Here is a 24,234-nt window from a genome sequence, read left to right as displayed (position 1 = left end):
ACATCCAACTCACATCAATCCATTTTGTAAAAACTTTTTATAGGCCAGAATATAATAGGATGAGACAAAAGATTTGTGTGAAAATAGCAAAAAATAGCCTATTAAGAGTTTGCCTAAAATCTGACAAACTCACCCTTTTCCCCTCACTTAAATCTTTAAATAAAGTCTGGCTGTTAACTTGTAAAAAAAAAAAAAAAAAGTATAAACAAATACAGAATAATCCCTATTTAGAGAACAAAGACAATAATAAAAATCAGAACAATCAGAGCTCTAATCTGGAATCAAAATCTTTATTTATTTATCATTTTGTACATTTCTAGAGCTTGTTTGGTTCCAATATAGTTGAGTGTTTTAACATTTGACTTTATCAGCAACTGAGAGATTGAAAGCGTGGTAGCTATCATCGCGAGATTATATTTGACCGCGAGTTTTGGCGTCAACATCCCGTGAATGAAACCCGCCATCTTGTTTCGTTGAGGAGGAGAAGAGCAGCAGCAGATATGGCTGACTACAGCAGCGTGGCTCCCCCGTCCTCTAACGCCGGTGGTGGAATGAACGACGCTTTTAAAGACGCCCTTCAACGAGCACGACAGGTAGGAAAAAATACAAGTGCATTTAAGATACAAATAGAAAGCGAAAAGGCGGGGGGGAAAGTTGTAGTTTTATCTCTTTTTACCGTCACAAAGTGCATCACTGCAGGCTAAGCTAAGCTAACTTTAACAGTGACTGTTACGCCACACCAAAAAAACACACGAATGTCTTTAAAAAAGCAACCGCTGCTGCATTTTTATAGTATAAAAAGACTCTTATAATACTATTAGAAGAACTGTGTGTTGTGTCGATGTTGTAAATCGAGGTAGGTAAGTAGAAGTAATCGCTTTCCTTTGTTGGGTTTTGACTTCCGGACAGATGTGAAGGCCGCAGCCAGCGTGGCTTCAGCCGAATACAACTAAAACACAGACAGATGCTTTTTTTTTAAAATTTCTTTCGAAATATAGAATAACTTTTTGGTGCTTCTTTTGTTTTAGATTGCAGCGAAGATCGGGGGAGACGGCGTTGCGGCACCTCCATCAAGTGAATTTGGATACGGAGGGCAGAAAAGGCCCCTGGAGGACGCTGGTGGGTATTTTCCCATGCCTAACCTGAATATCGGTCAGTGGCTCGAATCGATTCAATGCAAGTCTTGATGATTAATGCCTGCCTGTGTGTTTACCACCTACGACACTCGCTTTAAGTATAAATAAATGCAACCTTTTTTGGTCAGTTAGTTTATTTTTTACTAATACCTCTTTATATCCTGTGTCTTCCTACTTAACATTACAGTTAACATTTTCTGTTCTTCATACTCTCGGTGCACTTAACTAGCTGCATGAGCAAGCAATCTTTTCACAGCTGATGTTTTAAATAGGTGCCTGATGAAATGCAACACAGTTTAAACCATTTTTAATGCCAATCGATGCTTACCTTGTGACTTGTTAACATGCTCGAAATTACAAAAAAGGGCCAAAACCCTGTTGAGTTTGTATGAGAATATTTGTGTATTATGTTGTGCTATGCTCAGTGTAAGGTCTGTGATGAAAACTCATGCACCACGCTGAGAAGCTGATGTATACCTCTAACCCTAAGTTTATCTGAGACCTGAACACATTTGAAGAAGTTGTAGTTGCAGAATATATTCAATTAATTTATGTATATTGTTATATATTTGTTCTACCACTTCTCCGGTCTAAAGTCTGGGTGGATAAAGTACAGCATTTAAAGTGCATGTATGTGCTGTGGAGATCTGCTGCACAAATAGGAAGACAGTTCAGTCTTTCTAAAAATATAGTTGTATGTTTTAAGTTAAATTGGATAAGTCAATATTGTGTGTGGTGTCGTTAGCTGAGTGTCACCACGCCTCTACTTGTAAGACCGTTTCTGCTGGAAGAACAACACGTGATAATGAGCTGGGAGAAATTATGATAAATACTCATTCGGTTTATAATCTCGTGTTTTTTGCAGACCAACCAGAGACGAAAAAAGTGGCTACAAATGACGGTAAGTGAGCGGATTAACCAGAAGTGTTGGCGTTTAGATGACATGCACAAAATGGTGGACGAAACAATCATTTTTTTTTTTAAATCATTTTTTTTCACCAGCCTTCTCAGGAATGGGAGGAATGGGCGGCCCGTCAAGGTGATACATGAGTTACTAACTTTATATATATATATCTGTGTGTGTATATATGTCTTTCACGTTGCCTGTTTGTCACAAAGCTCAAGTGATTTGTCTTGTTTTTCAGGTCATTATCAGAGGAATTTAAAGTTCCCGATGGAATGGTCGGATTCAGTAAGTATTTTCTCACACAGACCAAACACGGCACATGATTGCTGTTCGGTATTTCGGGCGTAACATACTTTATTTTCTCGTAGTTATTGGTAGAGGAGGCGAACAAATATCACGTCTGCAGCAGGAGTCCGGATGTAAAATACAGATTGCCCCAGGTATGTTGATGATTATTTCTGCTTTTGCAGATTCAACCATCCATCCATAATTTATACCGTTTTCACACGTCCAGGGTTGCGGGGGGAGCTGGACTCGATCCAAGCTGTCGCGTATTAAATTCCAGAAAATTGTATGTGCTGTAAGGTTGTTCAAGACCATTGCCTTTTTGTGTTCCAGACAGCGGAGGCATGCCAGATAGATCGGTAACATTAACAGGAGGACCGGAATCCATCCAGTGAGTATTTCTTATTCGTTTACCTTCTACCTGCAGTGACACTTTGTTCAAGACATAATGATAATTTGAGATGGGATTGACTTTGGCTGGCATTGGAGTTTAAATTCTGTTTGTCCAATCTCTGGCTGTTATGTAATTTTAAAATGTTCCTCACCAGGGCTGCAAAGAGGCTACTAACAGAGATAGTTGACAAGGGGCGCCCGGCTCCAGCATTTAACCATAACGACGGCCCTGGGATGACTGTCCAGGAGATCATGGTCCCTGCCTCTAAAGCTGGGCTCGTCATTGGGAAGGGGGGAGAAACCATCAAAAGCCTGCAGGTGAGTGGTGAATCAGTGTTGGTGGTGACCAGGGCAGATACACAGTGCATACACATCCTGATCTCATGCTTTGTTTCTCCTCTTAACCTGCAGGAAAGGGCTGGGGTGAAGATGGTCATGATCCAAGATGGGCCCCAAAACACAGGTGCTGACAAGCCACTTCGTATTTCAGGAGAACCCTTCAAAGTCCAGGTGTGTGAGCTGTACCTTTTGACTTTCAATGAGGCCTGAGCGATCTTTCATCTTCGCTCCAGTGGAGTGGTACTGTAATGATTTGTTGTCTGTTCTCACCAGCAAGCCAAAGAGATGGTGATGGAGCTGATCAGAGACCAGGGCTTCAGGGAGCAGAGGGGAGAGTACGGTTCACGAGCTGGAGGAGGCGGCAGCAATGGAGGAGGGGAAGGCTTGGATGTGTGTATTTATTTTTTGTAACTTGTCTCGTTTCTTGTCTTTGAGCTTAAGGTTTGCATCTGTGAACCAACTGTGTCAATGTCTTCGTTCAGGTTCCTGTCCCCCGATTTGCAGTAGGAATTGTGATCGGCAGGAATGGAGAGATGATCAAGAAAATTCAGAGTGACACCGGTGTCAGGATTCAGTTTAAACCAGGTAAGTCTGCTCCTCAAAATAACAACCATGATGAAAGGCTAAGTAATTTAGGTACAGTTACAATTGTGCGTCTGTGATGAAAACTCATGCACCACGCTGAGAAGCTGATGTATAACCCTAACCCTAAGTTTCTGAGACCTGTACATGCACATTAAGAAGTTTGGGTAACAAAGAAGTTGTAGTTGCAAAATATATATAATCACATCAGGAATAAGACGATGCTACACGTTTTGTTTTTTGGGGGGAAAAAACTAAAGAGTCTGTGTCGTTTTCCCTCCCCGCAGATGATGGCAGCACTCCTGACAGGATAGCACAGATCATGGGCCCACCTGACCAAGCTCAGCATGCTGCAGAGATCATATCTGACCTGCTGAGGAGTGTCCAGGCTGGCGGTCCCCCAGGACATGGCGGTGGCAGAGGCCGTGGTCGTGGGCAGGGAAACTGGAACATGGGCCCCCCTGGTGGCCTGCAGGAGTTTACCTTCACCGTCCCAACCATGAAGACGGGCCTCATCATTGGGAAAGGTAAGCGTTTGGAAACAATGGTGATTAACCTCTACAGTGCTCTCTGAGATCTGAGTGTTTGTTGTTTCGTCTTTGAAGCGGGTGCATTGATTAGAGGTGGAGGTACAAGGCTGTTTATATCGTGTATTAACTTATTTCTTGACTTTACAGGTGGCGAGACAATCAAGGGCATCAGCCAGCAGTCTGGAGCCAGGATCGAGCTTCAGAGGAATCCTCCACCCAACGCCGATCCCAACATTAAAATGTTCACAGTCCGAGGCTCTCCTCAACAGATCGACTATGCCAGGCAGCTGGTGGAGGAGAAAATCGGGGTGCGTGACTAACATGTGCATTTTAAACGCATTAAGGTGTTACTCTTTTTTTCTCTTTGACTGACCGGAACTTGTTTAATTTAAAGGGACCTGTCACTCCAATGGGTGGACCGCATGGTCCCCCTGGACCACACGGAGGTCCAGGACCGCATGGTCCCCCTGGGCCACCTGGTCCGCCTGGGGCTCCCATGGGCCCATACAACCCTGGACCGTACAACCAGGGACCTCCAGGACCACAGTACGTACCTTGGCCTTTGTTCAATGGTGATCTTCAGGTGTAAAGAAGTTTGTTGGTATAAATAACTGGTGTAACTGTGAGGACACCTTGTACAAGAATCATTATGAAACATTGTTATTTTCTTTCACCAGCGGTCCACCTGCGCCTTATCAGCCTCAGGGATGGGGCAACGGCTACCCACACTGGCAACAGGGACAACCTGATCCAAGTAAGTTCCTGTCGTCTTTGGAACATGTTCATTTAATCTTAAGAGCTTTTCATGACTATAGCGAGAGCCAGTTGATGATAAAGACGTACTTAGGACGGTCTGTGATGAAAACTCATGCACCACGCTGAGAAGCTGATGTATAACCCTAACCCTAAGTTTATCTGAGACCTGAACAAATCTGAGGAACTCTAAGAAGTTGTTTGAAAATGTGTACCAGCAAGTCAGGAATTATACAACACTATTATTATTTCCCCTCGTGGGATTAATAAAGTATATAAAAAAAAAGAAATAAAAAAAAAGAATAAAGCTAAAGACCACCTTATTTCCCCCCTATACCTACCAGGTATATTATTGTTTTATTGGGTTTTGCTATGACGAGCTGTCTATCCATACAGGGTCTGTGAATATGAAAGTGTGCATCATATTGTATAAAGGAACAGATATATTAAAGGTTTTAATGTTTGTGTCCAGATAAAGCAGCTGCTGATGCCAACGCAGCAGCGTGGGCAGCCTACTATGCTCAGTACAGCCAACAGCCGCAGGCTCCCATGACCCCAACGAGTGGAGCTCCCGGCACCACTCAAAGCAACGGCCAAGGTAACTGACGCGTTTCTCTGTTAGCCCTATTAGCATCAGAAGTGTTTAGGAAAGCATAGAGCAGTGTAGCTTTACTCGAGTTGTGTCCTGTGCTCTCCCTGCTGTCCCGAACAGGGGACGAGTTGGTTTGGTTTAACCTTTTAAAATGACTTTACTTTTACAGAGCACCCTCTTTTTTTATATTACCCCAGGGGCAGGATAGTTTCCCCCCCCCCCCTCCCCACTGTCCCTAGGCTGACAGCTCGACCCAGACAGGTGGAGGACAAAAAGCTGAGAATGCTTCACTAATTACAAGTACCGTTCTTTTTAACAGGTGACCCACAGCCTGCAGGTCAGAGTGGACAGGCAGATTACTCCAAGGCCTGGGAGGAATATTACAAGAAAATGGGTATACGAACATAGCTTCAGTGTACACCTATTAACACAGACAGTCTAAACAGCCGCTGGGTGTTCAGTCAGTTTCTTTTTCAGGTCTGGGTTTTTGCTGGCCTGCAGTGGAGCCTTTTCTGTGTCTCCACTTGTTTGAACATTTCACACTGGTGCTGTTTAGACTGCACCACTTTGACAATCTACAGGACTGAGCTGTCGACACAGAACCACCTTTTAATGAGCTTAGAGTAGCTTATTTTTTCCAGTTTATCTAGGGCCATTATCCACACTGATGGTTGGCTCATGAATGTTTGACTGCCACTGAATGTGTGTAGAGCTAAATGATGCTATTTAGGATCCATGTGGTGAATTTGTCTGCTTTTTGTTTGACTCTCAGATGTTTTGACACATTGCCTCTTTTCTTTACAGGTCAACAGAGTCAACAACCTCAGGACTATACTAAAGCTTGGGAGGAGTATTACAAAAAACAAGGTTGGTGATCAGACCTTTTGCTGCAGGATCTATTTTAGGATCTGATGTGCATCATGATCAGGAAAACATTTGTTAAATAAATGCATGATTCCAGATGTTGTAGAGAAAGGTACCGGGCATGAAAGTTAAACCAGACTTGAGCTACTGGAGACCGGGGTGCAGTAGAACTGGTTTCTAATCATTTAACAGTAAACAAAAGTCGTCCTGATCCAGATAATCGTATATAGTCATGGTAATTTCTAGGTAAAGATCCGAAACCACCGCCTTAAAGGGCTTTTAGTGATGCACTGTGTTTTTTAAAAGTCCTGCAGAGTTGCCTTTCTGAAAGTGAACAATCTCTTTTACATGTCTTTAACTGCATCAATGAGCCGTTCACGTCATTTACATAGTTTTAGATGTTGAAGGGTGGCTGTGCTCCTCTCGTGGCCCTCTGTTGTAGAGCGGCTGCTCTCACAGCTGCCCAAGAATAAAGCAGAAGGTTTCTGTCCCTCCACCATGAGAAACTGGTGGTGGGTTCGTTCCCCTTCCGATAAATGATCACGGTTAACCGTTACAAAGACGTGAAGTGTTGCTTGTGATTTACGTGTAAGATAGTCGATCATCCGTAATCTCAACTTTTCCATAGGAAAAAAAGTGAGACTTGGCAGGAACCAACCTGTTCTGTTTTATCCCCCAGGTCAAGCTGCCCCTCAGCCTGCTGCAGCAGCAGCAGCAGCAGCCTCCCAGCCTGGAGGCCAGCCGGACTACAGCGCTGCATGGGCGGAGTACTACCGTCAGCAGGCTGCTTACTACGGCACATCCAACCCTCAAGGGATGGGTGCTGCCCCACAAGCCCCTCAGGTACACCCCCATTAAGAATCTGCCCTCAGCATCAACTCAATACTCAATTTTTTGTTGTTGTGCCGTAACCCCCCTTCCTCCCACAGGCTTTACAGGCGCTCCAGTGATTGCAGCAGCTTCACACACTTAACCAAAACAGTTTCCTCCTTACACAGGCTTTTAACTTTTTATTTTGGGAAGCTGAGTCAACTGTTTCCGCTGTTAACATGCAATGTATCTTCTATGTATTTTTTTGCACAGGGCCAGTAATGTGAAGTGGACATAAAGTAAATGCTACATTGTCGAAAACAAAATCCTTTGTTAAATGTTTGGATGCAGACGCCTTGATGAAGATCTAAAATTTCCTTGGTTTGAAAAGTGTTTCACATAGATGGCAGATTACCCGGCGAACACGTCCTCCTCCATTTTCTTTTTTTTTTTTTCTTTTTCTGTTTCTTGTAAATGCTTTGTTTTTAGTGAGGTAATTATACATATGGTCATTCCAGCCCTGTACCTACATAAAATGTGGTTAGAAGTCATGTTTATTAAACTGTAGACATTACCATGTAAATCATCTCAGTTTTAAAATGCTATTTGCCTGTTGTGTTTTTGCAATAAAACAAACTGAAACCTCCTGTGTTGGTAAGTTGGGGTGGTTCTAAAACCAAAAGGGTGGAGATGAATTCTGTATGTTTTTATTTTTACCGGGAGGGGGGGGGGAGTTTGAAATGAAGGCCATGTGTGGGTTTTTAATGCTCGAAAAGGTTGTGCTGTCCTGTCTCTCTCCAACTGTCTATAAGGCTTTTTAGATGCATTATGTCCGTGCAGTGATCCTGAGTGGTTCTGATCAACAAACGTCCTTGTCAATAGACTTATTTTTTGTTACACCTCTCTATCCTGACATTGCTCTGATTTTTAGCGGTAGACAGATGTTTGTCATTAGAAAGTCGACGGGTGTCTTTGTATCGTATCTCATGCATTAACTGCGTTGCTGTGGCCCTTTTTAAAACATTCTCGCTTGGTTTGCTGACATTGTTGAGGTAGTATGCACTGTATTTTGCCTTGATAGACACTTCCTCCTCCACAGGCAAGTTTAGAGAAGCGGTAAGCACGTACATTTTCTTGACATGTTCCTCAGAAAAACGTGGTTGCAAGAACTGTTTTTAGTGTTATACATATTTTTTTTGTGCTATTCTTTTTCCAGGACAGTTGGGTCAATTTGTCACTGTTTGGAAAATGCATTGAAAGTTTGTCATGCCCTTTATTTTTTCTAATTGCGAACTAACATGTATGAAAATGTTTTTTTTTAAAGAATGTTTTTTTAATATAAAAACATTGCTGCAAAAAGTCGTTTTTGCTGTGCCCGTTCTGTTAGTGTTTATCCAGTTTAAGAACATAGATGATGTAGGGTCGGGGCTGGCTAAGCAGTCTTCATCCATCAGTTGAGCCCTCCTATACTGTAAGTACCAAACTGACTAAAGACAGATAATCGCCTTTTTTTGATGCATTTGAAACTGCAAAACGTAGTGTTTTTGTCAATTATTGCAAATATCTCCCCCTTGTCTCTGGGTAAGTATAAAATGTTCTGAGGAGAGGAATAGTACTGTTTCTTGTACCACATGTTTCTGAGACTGCACATCATTCAGACTTTGACTCCTCAGTATGTTGATGCTTTCGTAGATTCTCATAGTGATTGTGTAGGTAGCATTTCAGTGCCAGACAGATTTCTGAAGTGATGGTTTTGAATGTCAGTTAACATGTTGGTAGGAACTGTTTTTAAAGGACACCCATGTGGTTTTTTTGCGTTCTTGAACATCTGATCTGATAAGTGCCATTGTCTAGCCGAGCCTGTTTTTAACATGCCATTTATTGCTGAAAGTTCTCTTGCATTCATCTCCAGTGTAGCATGCTTAGGTTTCTATTATTACTTTACTCTCCATTATTTGAGCATGTTGAATGCTAGTAGTTGAAGTGCTTCTGAACCAGCTCAGTATGATATGACATTTTCTGAATGAGGCTGTTCATTGAAAGATCAAAGGCTAAACAAATAATCTTTGACTGCATTGTTCACTGATGGCAAACAGTGCGATTATATATCTGATCTTTGCAGTGTCGCCCCAGACCTTGCACCTTAGGTTCTGCTGCAATTACACAGGTAAGCGAAGCCTAAGGAAACAAGTGTTTTGTCCAGTGACATGACCAATGTTAAATGCAAAGAAATGCTTACCTGTGTCTCTTATATGCCCTTAATGCATTTATGCCAAAAGTAACTGTTCCGAATATCTAAGTTTCCCTTTAAAGCTGATCTTATTTCTTGAATGAACTGCATGTTATGACTTGTTCTTTGACGTTAAAAAAAAAAATCCTTCAAGAAAAATACTTGCTTAGGCCCTCTAAGGAAATGTCTGTCGTAGAATCTTATGACTTGATGATAGCCTTAATGTTTGCATCCTGGTAAGTCCTGAAAGTGACTGGTTTACTAAACTGCATGCTATGTCAGAAGTCGGTAATGTGCTGAACTCGTTAGGTCAAAGAGCCGTTGAAATACATGATTTGTATCTCTGTCGTGGTGTGAATCTGCCCTCAAAGTGCAGTGCATATCTCCTATTGAAACGCTGCTGCCTTCACTTCTCGCTCACAGTGTTGGAGGATGATGGTGCTGCAAGCTTAGGTCATAGAATCAGGCCCTGTCGTAGTTTGTCCCCAAAGGGAGGAATCCTTTGAGTCAATCCCACTGCTGAACGTAGACCGTTCAAGAGCTCCAGTGATAAGGTAAACCCAAAAAAAAGCAACGCAATGAAATTTAAATTCTGTGATTTGCAAAGTGTTGGTCAGATACATGTTTTTCCCTGCTCGGATCGACTGTTTTAAACATGATGCCATAGTTTGTTTAGAGCTGTCACGTGGCTGTTTCCTTAAACTTGCTTGAATGCCTTCATTAATAACTTTTAGTCAGTAGGAATTTGCTTTAGAAAGTTGGATGAGGACAGGAACTGATGTACTTTACATATGCACTTTTATTGGCAGGACATTTTGGGGGTTTTCAGTTTAAAATCACTTTTCTGTAGTTAAGGGTCACATAGTGTTTGGTTGGGGCTGTTCACTGTTCATAAGGGTGTAGGACAAAAGGAGCATGCCTTAGAGGTTAAACGTTTTCATGTGCTGTGTATATTCTCCAATATTTTTTTGTTTGTTTTTCTGAATCAGCTGTTCTGACTTTGAAAATGTTGCCATGTTCATTAAAAGTTGTATCAAATAAACTGGCTTGTTTACCTCTGTTTGATTTTCTTTACATTTAGGAAACTCATTTACCTCATGGTATTAACACTAGTCATTTAAGTTTATTTAAAAAAGGAAGCAAAGCAAATATAGTTCTGAACTAATGTATTTCCTTAACTCCTAAAACTCAACTTTTCCTGACCATGAATCAAATTGCCAGTAAACATCTACAGTCAGAATGACCACTGTGCTGTCCTGATTGTTTTTTTTTATGTACTCTGATCATATTTTAAAACCAATTCATCTCAAATGTTATCTCAACAGACTTTACCATCTTCAGTAGTTATCTGAAAAGAGCAAAGATGGTGCCAATACAGGAGTCATGCGGTCTCCTTTCTAGTCTGTTAATGGCAGTGAATGAACAGCACAGCAGATCATTATGATTCTCTGCATTTACAAAATCTCAGCTTATAAACGTTCAGTGAAGAAAACAAGCCTTGAAAATGTGCTGTTTTTTTGCCCATCATGAAAAACTGCTTTGCACATGTTAAACAGAATTATGTAATAGTGCTTTATATTTTATTTCCTGAAATATTGCATCGAGCCTTGTGAGTTCCAAAATAACCACTTTCCCTTTTATTCATCTTCAATATAATTACCCATTTCTGACAGCACATTTCACGTCACATGTTTTGCCTGTTACAAAAACACAGTAGTACATGTTATGGTTTTGCATTGCTGATGCGTAGTAGTAAGTGGAAATACAGAATAAATCATCTGACAAAGTACATTATACAACATTGTGTTTTTTTACTTCGGCATGTTTGAAGCTGATCACAAATTCACTGATGCATACAGATAAAACTACAGCTTCTAAAATAAACCCTGTCATTTAGCTCTATAGCAAAAATAAATATAAAATACCTTTCTGTTCACACATTTTAGCAGCAAGAAATATGCCTTCACTTTACACAGTTTAACGTGGCGCAGAGCTGAATTACAAACATTATTGCTATGATATTTAACTTGCACTGCGATAGCACGGTGAAAAAGTGAGGGAGGAGAAGATGAGCCACTGTGAAGGCAGACAGCTGGTACAGTTTTACATAGATCCGTATGAGAGCACGAAGCATGATGGGAAAGGTGTGAAGTGGAATTCAGACCTTGAAGAGATGACGTTTTACACTTCAGTGGGTGTGTACGTCAGATCACACCCACTGAGGAGAACTGCGCCTACAGAAGAAGCTGAGATCCATATATGCCGTGTTTGATGAGCCCGCGTCGGCTCAGATTTAAGTCCTCGTTTCTCACTGAACCTTTGCCTCCAGCAGGGCACTGTTCGGTACCAGCTGCACCTGTGTTGCACTGCAGCTGTTGACGTGTCGCAGGGAGTCTGCGCCCAGGTAGGCCAGCAGCAGCTCAGAGCGCCGGTGAAGCAGGTGGAGCATGTCCTCTGCTAGAGTCTCCACGGAGGAGTAACGCACTTTGTCCTGATCGAAAATGTCTTTAAGGAAGTACAACACCTGATCCTGTGAGAGACAGGAGGAGAAAACTAATTAAACTACGAGGCACGTTAAACACACGAGACACTGGACTTCGGTGCTGTTGCTTCAGAAAAAACTAAGAGAGGGGACACGGTTATGCTGTCATGTTATTATTGGGCTTTTCTGTGTTGCTGAGGCTGACCTTGAAGAAGCTGCAGAGGTCGTGTAGGGAGCTCTTTGGCCCCAGGAAGCCCCAGGCCAGGACGGGACTGATCTGTTCACACACGGTGTAGAAATGAGCGATGAAGCCGTCGGGCGTCTGAGTCACAGAAAAGAAGTGAAGTGTAAGAAAAAGCAGTGTCAGCATTTATCTGATATCTAACATGAAGCTGCTGGACGTGCTACCTTCATGTGTTGTCTCTTCTGCTTCATCACTGACCAACAACTGGAGGCCACTGCCTGTGAAGTTCAAGCACATCATTGGTTTCGTTCTCAAATAGGTTCAAATGAAATCAAAGAATTTAAAAAGATAAAAAAAATCTTTCAGCAAACTTAAAAAGAATAAAAAAAAAAAAACTATGTTCATGTGAGCTCCTGAAAGTTTCCTGGCTTGCTTGTTCACACTTGCACCTCACTGTGGGAGACTATCCCTGGTGGAGAAGAAAGGGGGCGGGGCATCTCCTAGGGAAAGACATGATGTACTGTACAAAGAACAACGCGAAAGGTCACTGTGTGCTATAGGACACAATGATGACAATATTTGCCTTTATATCAATGATACGTGTCGTTCAACTGAATCACAACCATAGCGTGAAGAACAGAAGACATGATGAAGCTGTTTAATGACATGAATCAAACGCACATACAATCTATTGTGGTGCGGGAGTAAACGTCACCGCTCGCTGCGCTCTCACATCAGCTCATTTGGACTTTCGGACTCAGAAAAAGATGACCGAGGGTCCAGAAGGGGAAGATCCGGATAAATTCAGAGTGAAAATTTAGCCTGTTTGCGTCTAATAAGCAGCTCACTCTGAAAACTTCAGGAGGAACTTTAGGAGTTTTGTGCAAGTGTGAACAAGGCTGTGGATAAGACATACTTGTCTGAAACTTTCTTATTGCTGTCGGTCTTTAATGCGTCTTCCTATCCAATTCTCCTTTTAGATATTTTGAGTACAGAATCAATAAAGCCTTGCTATTCAACATTAGTTGGATGTTGAGATAATAAAGAAATCTTTTGTTGGGAACAAAAAACTGAGAAATTTAGTGTTACAGCAGCAAAGCAGGAGAGATAAATCAAATAAAATATATACAAGAATGGAAAAAAATATGCATTAAAAACAAACGTATTCTTCCGAAGTTAAATTTGACTATCATTCCCAACAAGAATGATGGATCCACTGACTGCCAAAAGAAACCGTGAGGTCTCAGTAGCCGTTTTCTCACCGTTTCCTTGAAGGAGCTGTTGAGCCAGCGGTTGTTGATCACGTTCTGGATGGAGATGGGAGGATTCTCCAGGTCCTCAAATGAGTCCATCAGGATGAAGTCCAGCACTATGTCATAGAAGTTCAAGTGCTTCACCTGAGAGGATGAAGATAAGAGGTTCTTAAGTCATAAAGTACATGGTCTTGGGCTCCGACAGCAGGAGTCAGCCACATTAAATAGAGGCGGAGGAGACTTCTCATCCGTTTGAGCAGCACTCTCACCCCTCGTGTGGCCAGTTCCACCTCTGTGTTTTCCCAGTGCTCCGTGTGCTCCAGGAAGGAAATCATCTCCTCAAACACATCCTCGAATCTCTGTGGGCTCTAAAAAGCAAAACAGTCACAGTGAGTAGGTGAATCCTCCTCTGAACATGTATTATTACTCTGTTGATACAAACTTACCTTCTGTGCTTTTACAATGATGGAGGACAGGATTTTCTTTCCCGTCTCTGCCAGAAACATCCTGGTCTTTTTCTCCCGTGAAATGAGCTGAAGGAAAAAAACCCAGATCATATCAGTCAAGTTGATCATTTTTTCCTTTTGAAAATAGAGGATGAAAAACGTTTAAATATCTAAACACTCTGGCTTTTCCTCAAAGGGTTAATTGGTTTTTCAAGTGCTTCTATTGCACTTCAGTCAATTTGAGATTCACTCCTTCCTGTTTTCTTCCTGCAGTGTGTTTGGGTCACCGTGATGATGAGTTACTGCACATCATTACAAGTTGATTATCTTTTTTCGTTACTAAAAAGTCTACTTAGTTTTCATATTGCAGTGATTTGTTTTTTTAAAGTGTGTCAGACAATGTCACAGGCCCCTCCTCGGCCTCTCAGCGGCTTTATGGTTGTGAAAATGTCGCTACGCTACCTTCTGGTGGGATAAATGCTACTTTAAGTTCCCCTCCACGTCTGCTATATACTGTACTGCATTTAGTTTAATTCACGAGGTTTACTGTACCTGACTGGCCTGCCGTACACAGTGCAACTTGGCAAGAAAATCTAAATCTCCAAGACACTCCAGCATCTCCGTCCTGAGGGTGAAAATCAAAGAAAAAAGCTCCAGATTAATCATTTAGCAGACATGTGGCGTGTTCCAAGAGTCCAGGTTGTGATATCTATGTGTTTCAATTCATCAGTGTAATTACCGCAGCACCCTGCAGGAGATCTTTCCATCCTCAGCCATCTGCAGCGCCTCGTCGTACAAAGGATGATGACCGAGAGCGAGGACGTTCCTCAGCTCTCTGTGCTCCGACAGCTGAAACAGAGAGAGAGTCAGCAGAGGTCAGGGGTTTAATAACCATCATTTTAATCTCCTTCCTGTCAGAGACGATGCAAGCAGTCTACAAATCCCTGAAGAACCCTTACTCTCGAACTTTATTGGTGGTGCATTCAAGTCCCAAAAATTCAGCGTTAAGTTTATCTACTCTTCCTCTTTCAAGCTTAGGAAGACATCCAAGGTTTGCATCGTCCTAAAACAGTCGTAATCACTAAAAGAGTCTTAGTCAAGAAACTATTGTGACAACAGATTGAGCCTTTTATACTTGTCAAGCAAAACATATTTAACCTTTGTTGGTCCCCCATTCTAAAATAAATGCATATGCTGGTTCCTTTTTTTATTTCATTTGGGCAAATGGGGAAAAAAGTACAATAAAAACACATCACTCTGTAATGAACACTTTTTGTATTTTATAGAAAAAACAAATAGTCCTTGAAATTATAATCAGATGTGTCAAATCCCAGCCCAAGACAAGTGCCTGACCCCCCAAAAAAAGAAAACAGGGTAGAATCCTGATATTATGCTTTTTGTAAATCTGTTTTAAACGTGACAAACTATTTTAGACTACGAAAAAACCTTTTGATCTCTCACATGTTTTTAACCAGTGCTGGCTGAGATGTATAAATGTGTGTAACTCTTTTCTCCAGATGCACTTTTTCCTTTCATTTCCGGCAACAACATTCATCTCAAGTCAACAAATCAGTCATTCTTAACAAAGTTTATTTCTGTACTTTGTGGGTCAAGTGCACAGTAGCATCCGACACACAGCTCGAGCCCCCACAGGGACCTAACGAGATAAGTTGTATACTCGTAAACAGCAGGCGGTCAAACCTAAAACCTACCAGAGGATCAAAGCCGACTGAATTAAACTCCTGCTGTGAACCGTTTGTCCCATTTCCTCAGACACCTCCAGATGAGCCGAGATGTCCTTTTGTCCTTTGAGCTCCCCCTATTTGTATCTATAAAAAGCTGAGGACCCTCAGCACCCACACGTGAAGAATCACATCGCTATCAAGAACTTATGTCAGTTGTTGTTTTCGTCATTACAACACCTCTGTAGAAACTGTCCAGTAAATTTGTGGTCATATTTTTACTTAACGTGTGCAAATCTAATTTTTACAAGCATAAAGCAGACCAATGCCCTTCATCATTAAACAAGAATCCTTTGAAACAGCCTTTAGTTTATTTCATTTTAGTTTATAAAATTATAGTTTAAAAAAGGTAAATATCAAACCATAAGAAATGACATTGATTGTCAGATTAAGTCATTTTAAATGTAGTAAGAAATAGGCCTTTGTCTTTTAATTGAATGAAGCTGCACTACACTGTGACATCTAAAAAGACCAGGATGTATCAGGACATGAGGCTTTGTTTGAATCATAAAGGTCTGTTGTGTCACCTCAGCAGCAGACACAAAGGAGTCTGTGGAGGCGATGCTCATGCTGTCTTTCAAACAGGCGTCATCCAGCTCCTCTCTGGCCAAAATCTCCACCATTCTATCTGTGATGGGAAAAGAATCATTGTCATTATGTGTTGATTAATACTCTATTAAGAAGCTGTATGCATTATTAGCCGTGTCCTGTGTTGATCCTGTATGAGTGACTCACCCTGGCTGTGGGAAGAAGGCTCCGATGTGCACAACACTCCCTCAAACTCCTCCTGAAGGCTGTAGGCCCGCTGCAGCAGAGACTTCAGCCTGTGGATGAACTCTGTGCTGATGACGTCCTGAAGACACAAACGTTCAAGTTCAACCATTTAAACAATGCCTAGAAAACAGCGCCCATCAGCCGTGTGTATTTTCATCCCCGTATTTAGAGGATGGTACAATATATAGAGTCAAAAACTGGGATGAGACACATTGAGGGGGGGGGGGGCTTCAAGGGAGAGGGTGAACTCTGTGCGGACAAACCACCAAGCTAATCATAAACCATTTTAAGTCAAATTACATGAAAGGAGGGCACACTTTGAACATGTATTCATTCATTAATAATGTTGATCAATGGATACATAGACAATCTCTGATAGTCTACTCATGGTTGTTTCATTTGTTGTAATGCGTAAGCCCTTCCAAAATAAATGCTTACTTTGCAAAAAGCTCCAGGTAATTTGACTAAAAAAACTAAAGCAAAGAGTAAAGCTGTAACGTTTCCGTGAACTTTGAACCTCGACATCAAAGACGGCTGATGTCAGATTAGGATGCGTTTGCTGAAAATATCAAATGGGAGTTTTTGGATATCACCATCCCTGCTCGTGCTACAGACACCTCCGTGTGAATGCTTTGGTAATTACTGGTTAGTGTGGTTGTTTGTTTTTTTTGAATGGATCAACCTGTTTTATAAAAGACAGTTTGACTAACAGGCCAGACATGTTCGTGAAACAGACTAAATATAGACTTGTTTATGTCAGCTGCCCTGTCAGTGTGGCACTTCCCACTTACTCGACAACCGGCTAAAGTATACTGTGCAAAGGATTGCAGGTTGAAGTGCATGTTCGACAGGTCAGCATTGTGACCAATGGTAGAAGTAGATAACCTGACCCAGAATGAAAGCACGCTCATCCCACGAGCAGAAACCCTGAACACCATTACTCAAATGATTAAAGCATGCTGCAGGACTCAGAAGAGTAAAAGACGGTTTTGTCGACTGTCTTCAAACTATTTTCTTTCAGTGTCTTGTTCTTCAGAGATCGCAGCTTAAATACGCTTTCTAAAGCGGAGGAATATCCTTCACACTGAGCAGCAGATTTAATCATTTGACCTGTACTAATCCAAAATCCTCCCAACCAGGTTAACGAGCCAATGAGCTAGCTGTTATACAATACAGACTGTCAGGGCTGTCAGAGAGCTGGTTGTTGTGTTCCCTATAGGGCTGTTTGAGGCCACTAAATTCTCATCTTCTGATATATAAAGAGACACACTTGTTTCATTATTAACGCTGGTAAAACCCTGCCTAAACCATTTATAAACTGTCCACAGGCATCTGATAGAAAAGGATCTCGCGAGCCTCATCCGACTTAACTTCTATCCCAGATTAAAAGTGGCATTAAACTGAATTAAAAGTGTTGTTGAGTTGGCGTTAAGTATGGCAGCGTGGTGACTGTCCTCGTCGGAATGATCTCAACGTTTTGAAGTGCGTTTGTCTTTGTCTTCATCACCTCCATGCCCTGCTCAGCAATGGCGTCTCCGGCTCCGGTTTTGACAGAAACACAGCTGGCATCGTCCTCTCCCTGCCGGCTCCTAAATGTCAACGCTTCCTCCCACCGCCTCAGAGCCTCCTCAAATAAATCCATACCTGCAGGCAAAAAGAAAAAACACAGAAAACTCTGAGTCACCCAAAACAATCAATAAAAAGGTCGATTTCAGACAGAAGCAACTCTGCAAAAACTAGATATTACAAGACTTTAAAAGATGACTACAGCTCTTAACACTTCCATGTATGTCCTTTCTCTTGAGCACATTGTGAAGTAGTAGGGATCTTTACCCATGAGGTACAGGTTTTCAGGAGTAGTGACAGGTATGTTGACCAATCCGCAGATATCAGCCTCCCCTGCCCTGTCCCAAAAGGTGGACTCATTAGCGCAGGTGCTGCTGCTGGATGAGTTCATGCTTTTGACCTGTAGATTAAGAAGAAGAAGAGTTTCGTTTTCAAGCAGCAACACAAGAAAGGAATGAAATAATCCTTTTTTTTTTTAATCATATCTTACAGAGGCCAGGCTCAGCAGAGACCCGGACAGTTTCCTGTAGTCTCCCGTAGGAAGGAGCAGACCAGAGGAGAGGCCATGCTTGGAGTTGAGGGAGAGAGTGATATTTTGGCTGGTGTTATCTGGGTGGAGAAAGAGCAGAGTTCAGAGTTAACATTTGATAGGGGGAGATCAGTGATCACGCTCCATGAGCATGTAACAGGATAACATGATGGATAGACCACAGTCTCCTCTCTGACGGCTGAAGTCTCGTTCTGTTTGAATATGTTCAGACTTATTTTGACCTGCTCCCTTTTAGTTTGAGCTGGAGCAAAAAGAAAATAAGGCAAACCCATTGAACGAACCAGACCTCTGTGGCTGGACTCTGCTCTTCAATAAATAATGACTTCATTTATTTGACCTGCATTCTGTATTACATGTTGACACTTCTATTCACATAAACATATATACTGGGTATTCACTGGAGGAACTATTCAGAACAAGTCGATGTGACATTTGTTCGGACAAATACGTTGTAATTCAATGACACTGGATTACTCTGACCAAGGGTTTCTTTGATTGTATTTCATGCTAATTTCTCTCTAAGGGAGCTTAAATGAGTTCAAACATTTCCCCTGATCAAATCACACAAAAAAAAAAAGCAACACGGGCGAACACACTACATGGAAGTCACAGGACGATGAGCTGCAGGTCGAAGGGAGAACAAATGTGAAGTTTTACCGTTCTCTGCCAAGGCAGGCGGGAGGAACTCATATCCAGCCTGCTCCCACTGTGGAGACTGGCCCTTCTTTCTTCCCTTCCTCCTCTGGAAGCGTCGCGCGAGGAAGAGGAGCGAGATTGCACTGAAGGCAGAAGCTGCGACCAGCTTCTTGGTCCCTGTGCTTATACTCACCTGGAGGACGGGGAGAGGAGAAGGGGTTACAACTTCAGTTTATGTTGCAGCTCTCCGTTCCTTGGTTAGTCAGGAACAAATATATCTGAGCGACTCAACGTCTGTACAGCGGTAACTTGTTTTGATGAAGCAGCCAATTCAAATATTTTACCCTTCTATGAGAAACCACTGCTCGGTTCTTCGCTCTGTGCTCTCATTCATCCACCTCATCTCTCTCCAAATCACTTTCCTGATTCTCGTATTATGATTATTATACAATAAAGGCAAAATGGTCTGAAATATTTTAAAGAATAAACAAATAAAAAAAGTGTTTTCTATAATGTCGCTTAAACATCTTTAAGTCATTACTCGAGAAAAGGCCTTTTAAGAAACAAAAGAAATAGCTAGCTTGATTGTCAAAAGTGTTAAAAATATTGACAGCAGGGGGCGCCTGTAGGCTCGTGGTTTGTTAGTGGTTAGAAAACATTTACAGAGGGCAGAGGTAGAACAGCAAGCATCACAGAAATAAACTGTAGCAGTCATGTTTATCAGAGTCATGTGAGCGGCTCAGACTTCATGTCCCCAAAAAACAGAGAAAATGTATCACATTAGCAAATGTCATTTTTGATAGGACTTCCCCTGAGGAGGAGGAGAACAAATCACAATGGATACTGATGATGTAACACCGAGCTCTGACAATCAGCAACCAGCCTGTTTTCTAGATTTGAAGGAATCTGTTCGAGATAGCGTGCAGAGCCCCCTCTGACTATAGATAGAAACCCTGAGTGACAGAGGAGATTATCCACACAGACAGCACATCCCCAACAATTCACCGTTACATAAACACTCAGGTTGGAGCCATGACAACAGCTGTAATATGGACTTATTTCTTTGACAGCCATTAAGTGGGCTGGCATGATAAAACAGAGGCCTGCAAGTGTGTCCATACGGCTAGCACATGTCAGACACGCTCATACCAGAGCCTCAATGAAATCAGATCTGCTACGTGACTCGGCCCACGCACGCTCTCCTCAGCACTACTTTACACGATGACACGAGGACGACAACCCAACAACAACTATTCACAAACATGAACGTGTCTTACATACGATCAGGAGTTTATACTACTCGTTTTTGGTTTTTTTTGTGTTGGATGATCATCTAGTACAGAGATCTCCCAACGGGTAGCTCAGGAGCTATAGGGAGCTAGCGGGCAGGTTTTCAGTAGCTCGCCTATAAGTTGACAGACTGTTAAAAATAAATAATAAAAATAAATCAGATGATCAGAGTAGTTATGTTTTCTTGGGCATTGATGTAAATGTTCAGTAACATGGCTGACCATGTGGCACAATAAGAAGCGTATATGTGTTTTTTTCTTGGAGCTTGATGTGAATTTAAGATTACTGATAAGCGTCTAAAAACAGTAGCTTAATTCAGCTGATGTGTGCCATGTAAATCCATCCATGTGAAGTGATGCAAGTAGCTCTTGAACACTTGTATTTAATCAAAGTGGCTCTCAGGTGAAGAAAGGTTGGAGACCCTTGATCTAGTAGGTCAAATCCTTCTCTCATAAATACAACAACGATCAAACATTTAAATAAGCATGTTGGCCTCGAGTTTAGTAATTATTGAAATCAGGAGCATTACAAGAACAAAGTGAAGTTCACGTTTACTAATTGCTGTACTTGCACTCAAGCACAACTTCTGATCAAGACCTTGTCCTTGACTGTTTCCCACATAAATGGCTCTGATCAGGGAAAGAATAAGCTTGACTGCAGGGCCACACAAAGTCTTCTCTCAAGTAGCTAACTGCTCAACCACGAGGAAGAATAGCACAGTCAGTCCCCCTCCCCGTCAGCCAAAGGGAACACTGTCATATTCAGTCAGACAGCTCGCTCTGCAACATGCAGAATCACAACAAGTGACAAAAAAAAGAAAAAGGTTCAAAGAGAACCGGTGGAAGCTTTTGGGAACTGGCAGGGCTCGACATATCGGATGAACAGGTCCGAGGTTTTTGTTTCATGTTCTACCAGCTTTTCTACCCTCACATGAGGGTGACAATGAACCAGCGAGTGAAGGAGGGAAGAAATGCAACGCACTGCTCCAGACATACAAACACAGAACAGCAACTATTAACCGAGCCATTGGTGAGGTTCAGTAACCGGTGCTTTCATCCTCTGATTCACTTCCTCCTGGATGATAAAGATAATGGAAGGAGTCTGGACGCTGTGTGAGATTAAAGGTACAACCTCAGAGCCTTGTTAAATGACTCATATGGAAGAACTTTTTCATATAAAAACTGAATATTTGTTTGTTGTGTAACAGCCAGAGAAAAAAAAGCCACCATGAGAAATCAGCCAAGGTGTAGAGAGCATGAATCTTCTAATGTTGAAGCACTCAGAAGACAAATGAACATTTGCTATATGTAGTGAATGAAGTCTCCAATACCAAAACCCCAGCTAATAATGATTTTTATGATAACCTATATCTATTACTTAAAATGCGACTATTTTCCAAAGATGTTGTAAAAGTTACAGATTTTTCCTTTAATCGTTACAAACATCAAGACACAGTTCTATTAGGAAACACAATAGCCATGTGTTTCATGACCCCATTATTTGTGCAGTATTTTCAGGGGTTAGTAAATGAAACACAAATGTCCAGTTTAAGCAGAGAAAAAAAAATTCTAAACTCAAACCCTCAGCGTTCAGAGACAGAGACAGTAAGAGCTCCCAAATGAGAAGCATTCAAACACACCCTCACCTGTGCCAGAGAGCTGTACATGGAGAGCGGGAGGTGGACCATGCGCAGGACAGCAGCCTTGACAGACAGCTGCGAGCTTGTGAGGGTCTCATGTGTCATTGTTGCGATCTATCCATGACTTGGCAACTCTCCTGTCCTCATCACCGTTCTGCAGGGGCTGAGAAGGATGACAGGAGTTAGTGGCACACAAGGATTTAACCTTGAAGGCTCAGGGGGGATAAAATGACGTTATTACATAAATCCTCTGACATACAGTGTGTGCAAGTAGCACGGAGCTGACTTATAAAACCTTTTTATATTATGAAAATACTTTTTCATTACATATTATTTTAAGAAATGCATCAAAATCTAACAGAATAACAATGAGCACCCCCCCCAATAAAACGTGAGGATAAAATGCAGGCTTTAGCTAACATATAATTAGTTTCTCTTAACACAGTCACACACTTTAGAAGAACAACTCTAAGCCGCTGACAATCGACCTAAACAGGACAACATGCAACATCCAATTAAGTTTGTTAAAGAGACTCATGAGGCTCATCACAAGTAAGATCATCCCGTCTGATGGCAAGTCTACAAACTATTTACATTGACTAAGTGGTAACTTCATGTAGCTTTTCATCTATCTATCTATCTATCTATCTATCTATCTATCTATCTATCTGTAGTATGGAACTTTTAGAAGCACAGACATAGGCCCAAAAGAATGGATAAATGCTGACAAATAAACATTGAAAGTAATGAAGACGTAGAGTTCCTTTTCCTTAATGTCCAAATTAAATGGCTATATTTTCCTCCTGAATGCGTTAGACATGCTGTTCTAATGCTCTACTGTGACTTATGTTGTGTGAATACTAAACTGCTATTATGCATTATGTAGTCTTGATTCTGATCATTTCAATCTCTTATATTGTACAGCAAAAACTGACATCATTCAGTAAATAACACAAAACCAAATTACTCTTCCAGTAGGATACATTGGAAATCTCCCAGGTGTTTTTAAATGGGTTTGCGTGGACAAAAATGCAGAATTAAAACATGTCTCTGAAGCACATATGCTATGTTAATCATGTAAACACACATAAGAAAAATCACAGTCAACTCTTGTTAGCCTGGGCTGGTGCAGGAGAGGGCTAACTTATCTAATAAGGCTAATAAAGGCTAGCTGTGTTAGCAAACTGCGTTCAAATGGCTGCTAAAATCAAAATATAGTCGAAGAAAGAAGCGCATGAACTCTGGGCTTACATGGAAGGAGTTGAGGTTAAAATGCTATCACAGGTACATTTGTTAGTGTCCTCCAAATAGTTTGCTCCCGGTGTTATACCCGGTCTTCTCCTCTGACCTCAGCTGCAGCCGTGTGAAGGACTCAGCTGCCGCACGCGCCCATCCAGCGTGCCTTTCAAAATAAAAGCACGCTTACTTGTCATCTTTATGGTGTTTGCGCGCCCCCTCTTGGCTGAATGTTGTATAAAACATATATGTGAGCTGTAACAGTGAAGCAGATAAAGATGCAATTTCTTCCATAGTTTATGAAATTGCTTCATTTGATACGAAAAGTAACCTCGACTATTAAATATTCAAACACATCTATTAAAGGTCAATTCACATTTCTGCGTCAAACGCAATCTAAACAAATAAGTTAATTTCTTTACTTTAATGTCTAATTATGATACGTTGTGTACATTACGAGGAAAGAAGTCAAATAAATGTGAAGATGAGATGGTATACAGTGTTACATACAGATAGTGAGTAAAAAAAAAAGAAGTAGGTTGAAGTTGTTGTTTACATTTTTTATTTGGAGATTTTAATTTTCTTAAAATGTACAAACTTCTGACTTACAGACATAAGTATGCCTGTTTAACTTTTACAAATCAAATATAGTCTACCTTTGATATGATTCTTTAAAAAAAAGACATATACCTCATGATGTGCAATGTCACAATGTTTTTGTATTCTGGATATTCTGGTATTTACATATTTTAATAAATGAAAAAAAAATCATGTTGTGCAATCCTGTAACTTGTATTTACAGACACCCTTGAAAAAGTTCCTTCTCTTAACTTACCAGTGACAGAAAATAATTGCAACATAGCTAAAGGGTGAGGGAACAATCAAATAAGTTTATCAAATCTTTGCAATACTTTTATATCTCTCACTTAAAATCACATCTGATGTTATAATGAATCTTTAAAGGGCTTCCCTAATAACAACACTGTAGATGGCGCTAGGGATGGGTTGAGAGGTT

The 24,234-nt window shown here is 41.3% G+C and overlaps 2 protein-coding genes across 6 annotated transcripts; one reads left to right on the top strand and one right to left on the bottom strand.

Moving 5' to 3' along the window:
• Nucleotides 1-440: 440 nt before the first annotated feature.
• On the top strand, nucleotides 441-10,475 carry fubp1 (far upstream element (FUSE) binding protein 1). 5 transcript variants are annotated; one of them, XM_079347927.1, is made up of 21 exons: nucleotides 442-593; nucleotides 1,029-1,152; nucleotides 2,002-2,037; nucleotides 2,139-2,175; nucleotides 2,282-2,328; nucleotides 2,412-2,483; nucleotides 2,662-2,719; nucleotides 2,877-3,039; nucleotides 3,133-3,231; nucleotides 3,334-3,450; nucleotides 3,543-3,645; nucleotides 3,930-4,169; nucleotides 4,320-4,480; nucleotides 4,567-4,718; nucleotides 4,850-4,926; nucleotides 5,398-5,523; nucleotides 5,837-5,911; nucleotides 6,322-6,384; nucleotides 7,061-7,224; nucleotides 9,314-9,358; nucleotides 9,845-10,475. In XM_079347927.1, exons 1-21 carry the CDS (start codon nucleotides 501-503, stop codon nucleotides 9,872-9,874), a joined length of 2,082 nt encoding a protein of 693 aa, XP_079204053.1. In that variant the 5' UTR covers nucleotides 442-500; the 3' UTR covers nucleotides 9,875-10,475. The 5 variants fall into 5 exon arrangements, with proteins under 5 accessions (XP_079204055.1, XP_079204053.1, XP_079204054.1 ...); XM_079347928.1 differs by having other exon boundaries at nucleotides 443-593; nucleotides 1,029-1,119; XM_079347929.1 differs by lacking the exon at nucleotides 2,412-2,483 and having other exon boundaries at nucleotides 441-593.
• Nucleotides 10,476-10,979: 504 nt separating this feature from the next.
• On the bottom strand, nucleotides 10,980-23,393 carry miga1 (mitoguardin 1). The gene is made up of 16 exons (XM_079347932.1): nucleotides 23,235-23,393; nucleotides 21,990-22,146; nucleotides 19,076-19,247; nucleotides 18,359-18,477; nucleotides 18,136-18,268; nucleotides 17,810-17,946; nucleotides 16,264-16,381; nucleotides 16,056-16,156; nucleotides 14,526-14,635; nucleotides 14,339-14,411; nucleotides 13,787-13,873; nucleotides 13,610-13,708; nucleotides 13,350-13,484; nucleotides 12,312-12,365; nucleotides 12,109-12,225; nucleotides 10,980-11,951 (listed from the first exon to the last, which is right to left on the bottom strand). Exons 2-16 carry the CDS (start codon nucleotides 22,086-22,088, stop codon nucleotides 11,730-11,732), a joined length of 1,776 nt encoding a protein of 591 aa, XP_079204058.1. The 5' UTR covers nucleotides 22,089-22,146; nucleotides 23,235-23,393; the 3' UTR covers nucleotides 10,980-11,729.
• Between the last annotated feature and the right edge of the window lie 841 nt (nucleotides 23,394-24,234).

Source organism: Symphodus melops, assembly GCF_947650265.1.
Source record: "Symphodus melops genome assembly, chromosome: 7".
Taxonomy (NCBI): domain Eukaryota; kingdom Metazoa; phylum Chordata; class Actinopteri; order Labriformes; family Labridae; genus Symphodus; species Symphodus melops.
This window is presented reverse-complemented; position numbering and strand designations above follow the sequence as displayed.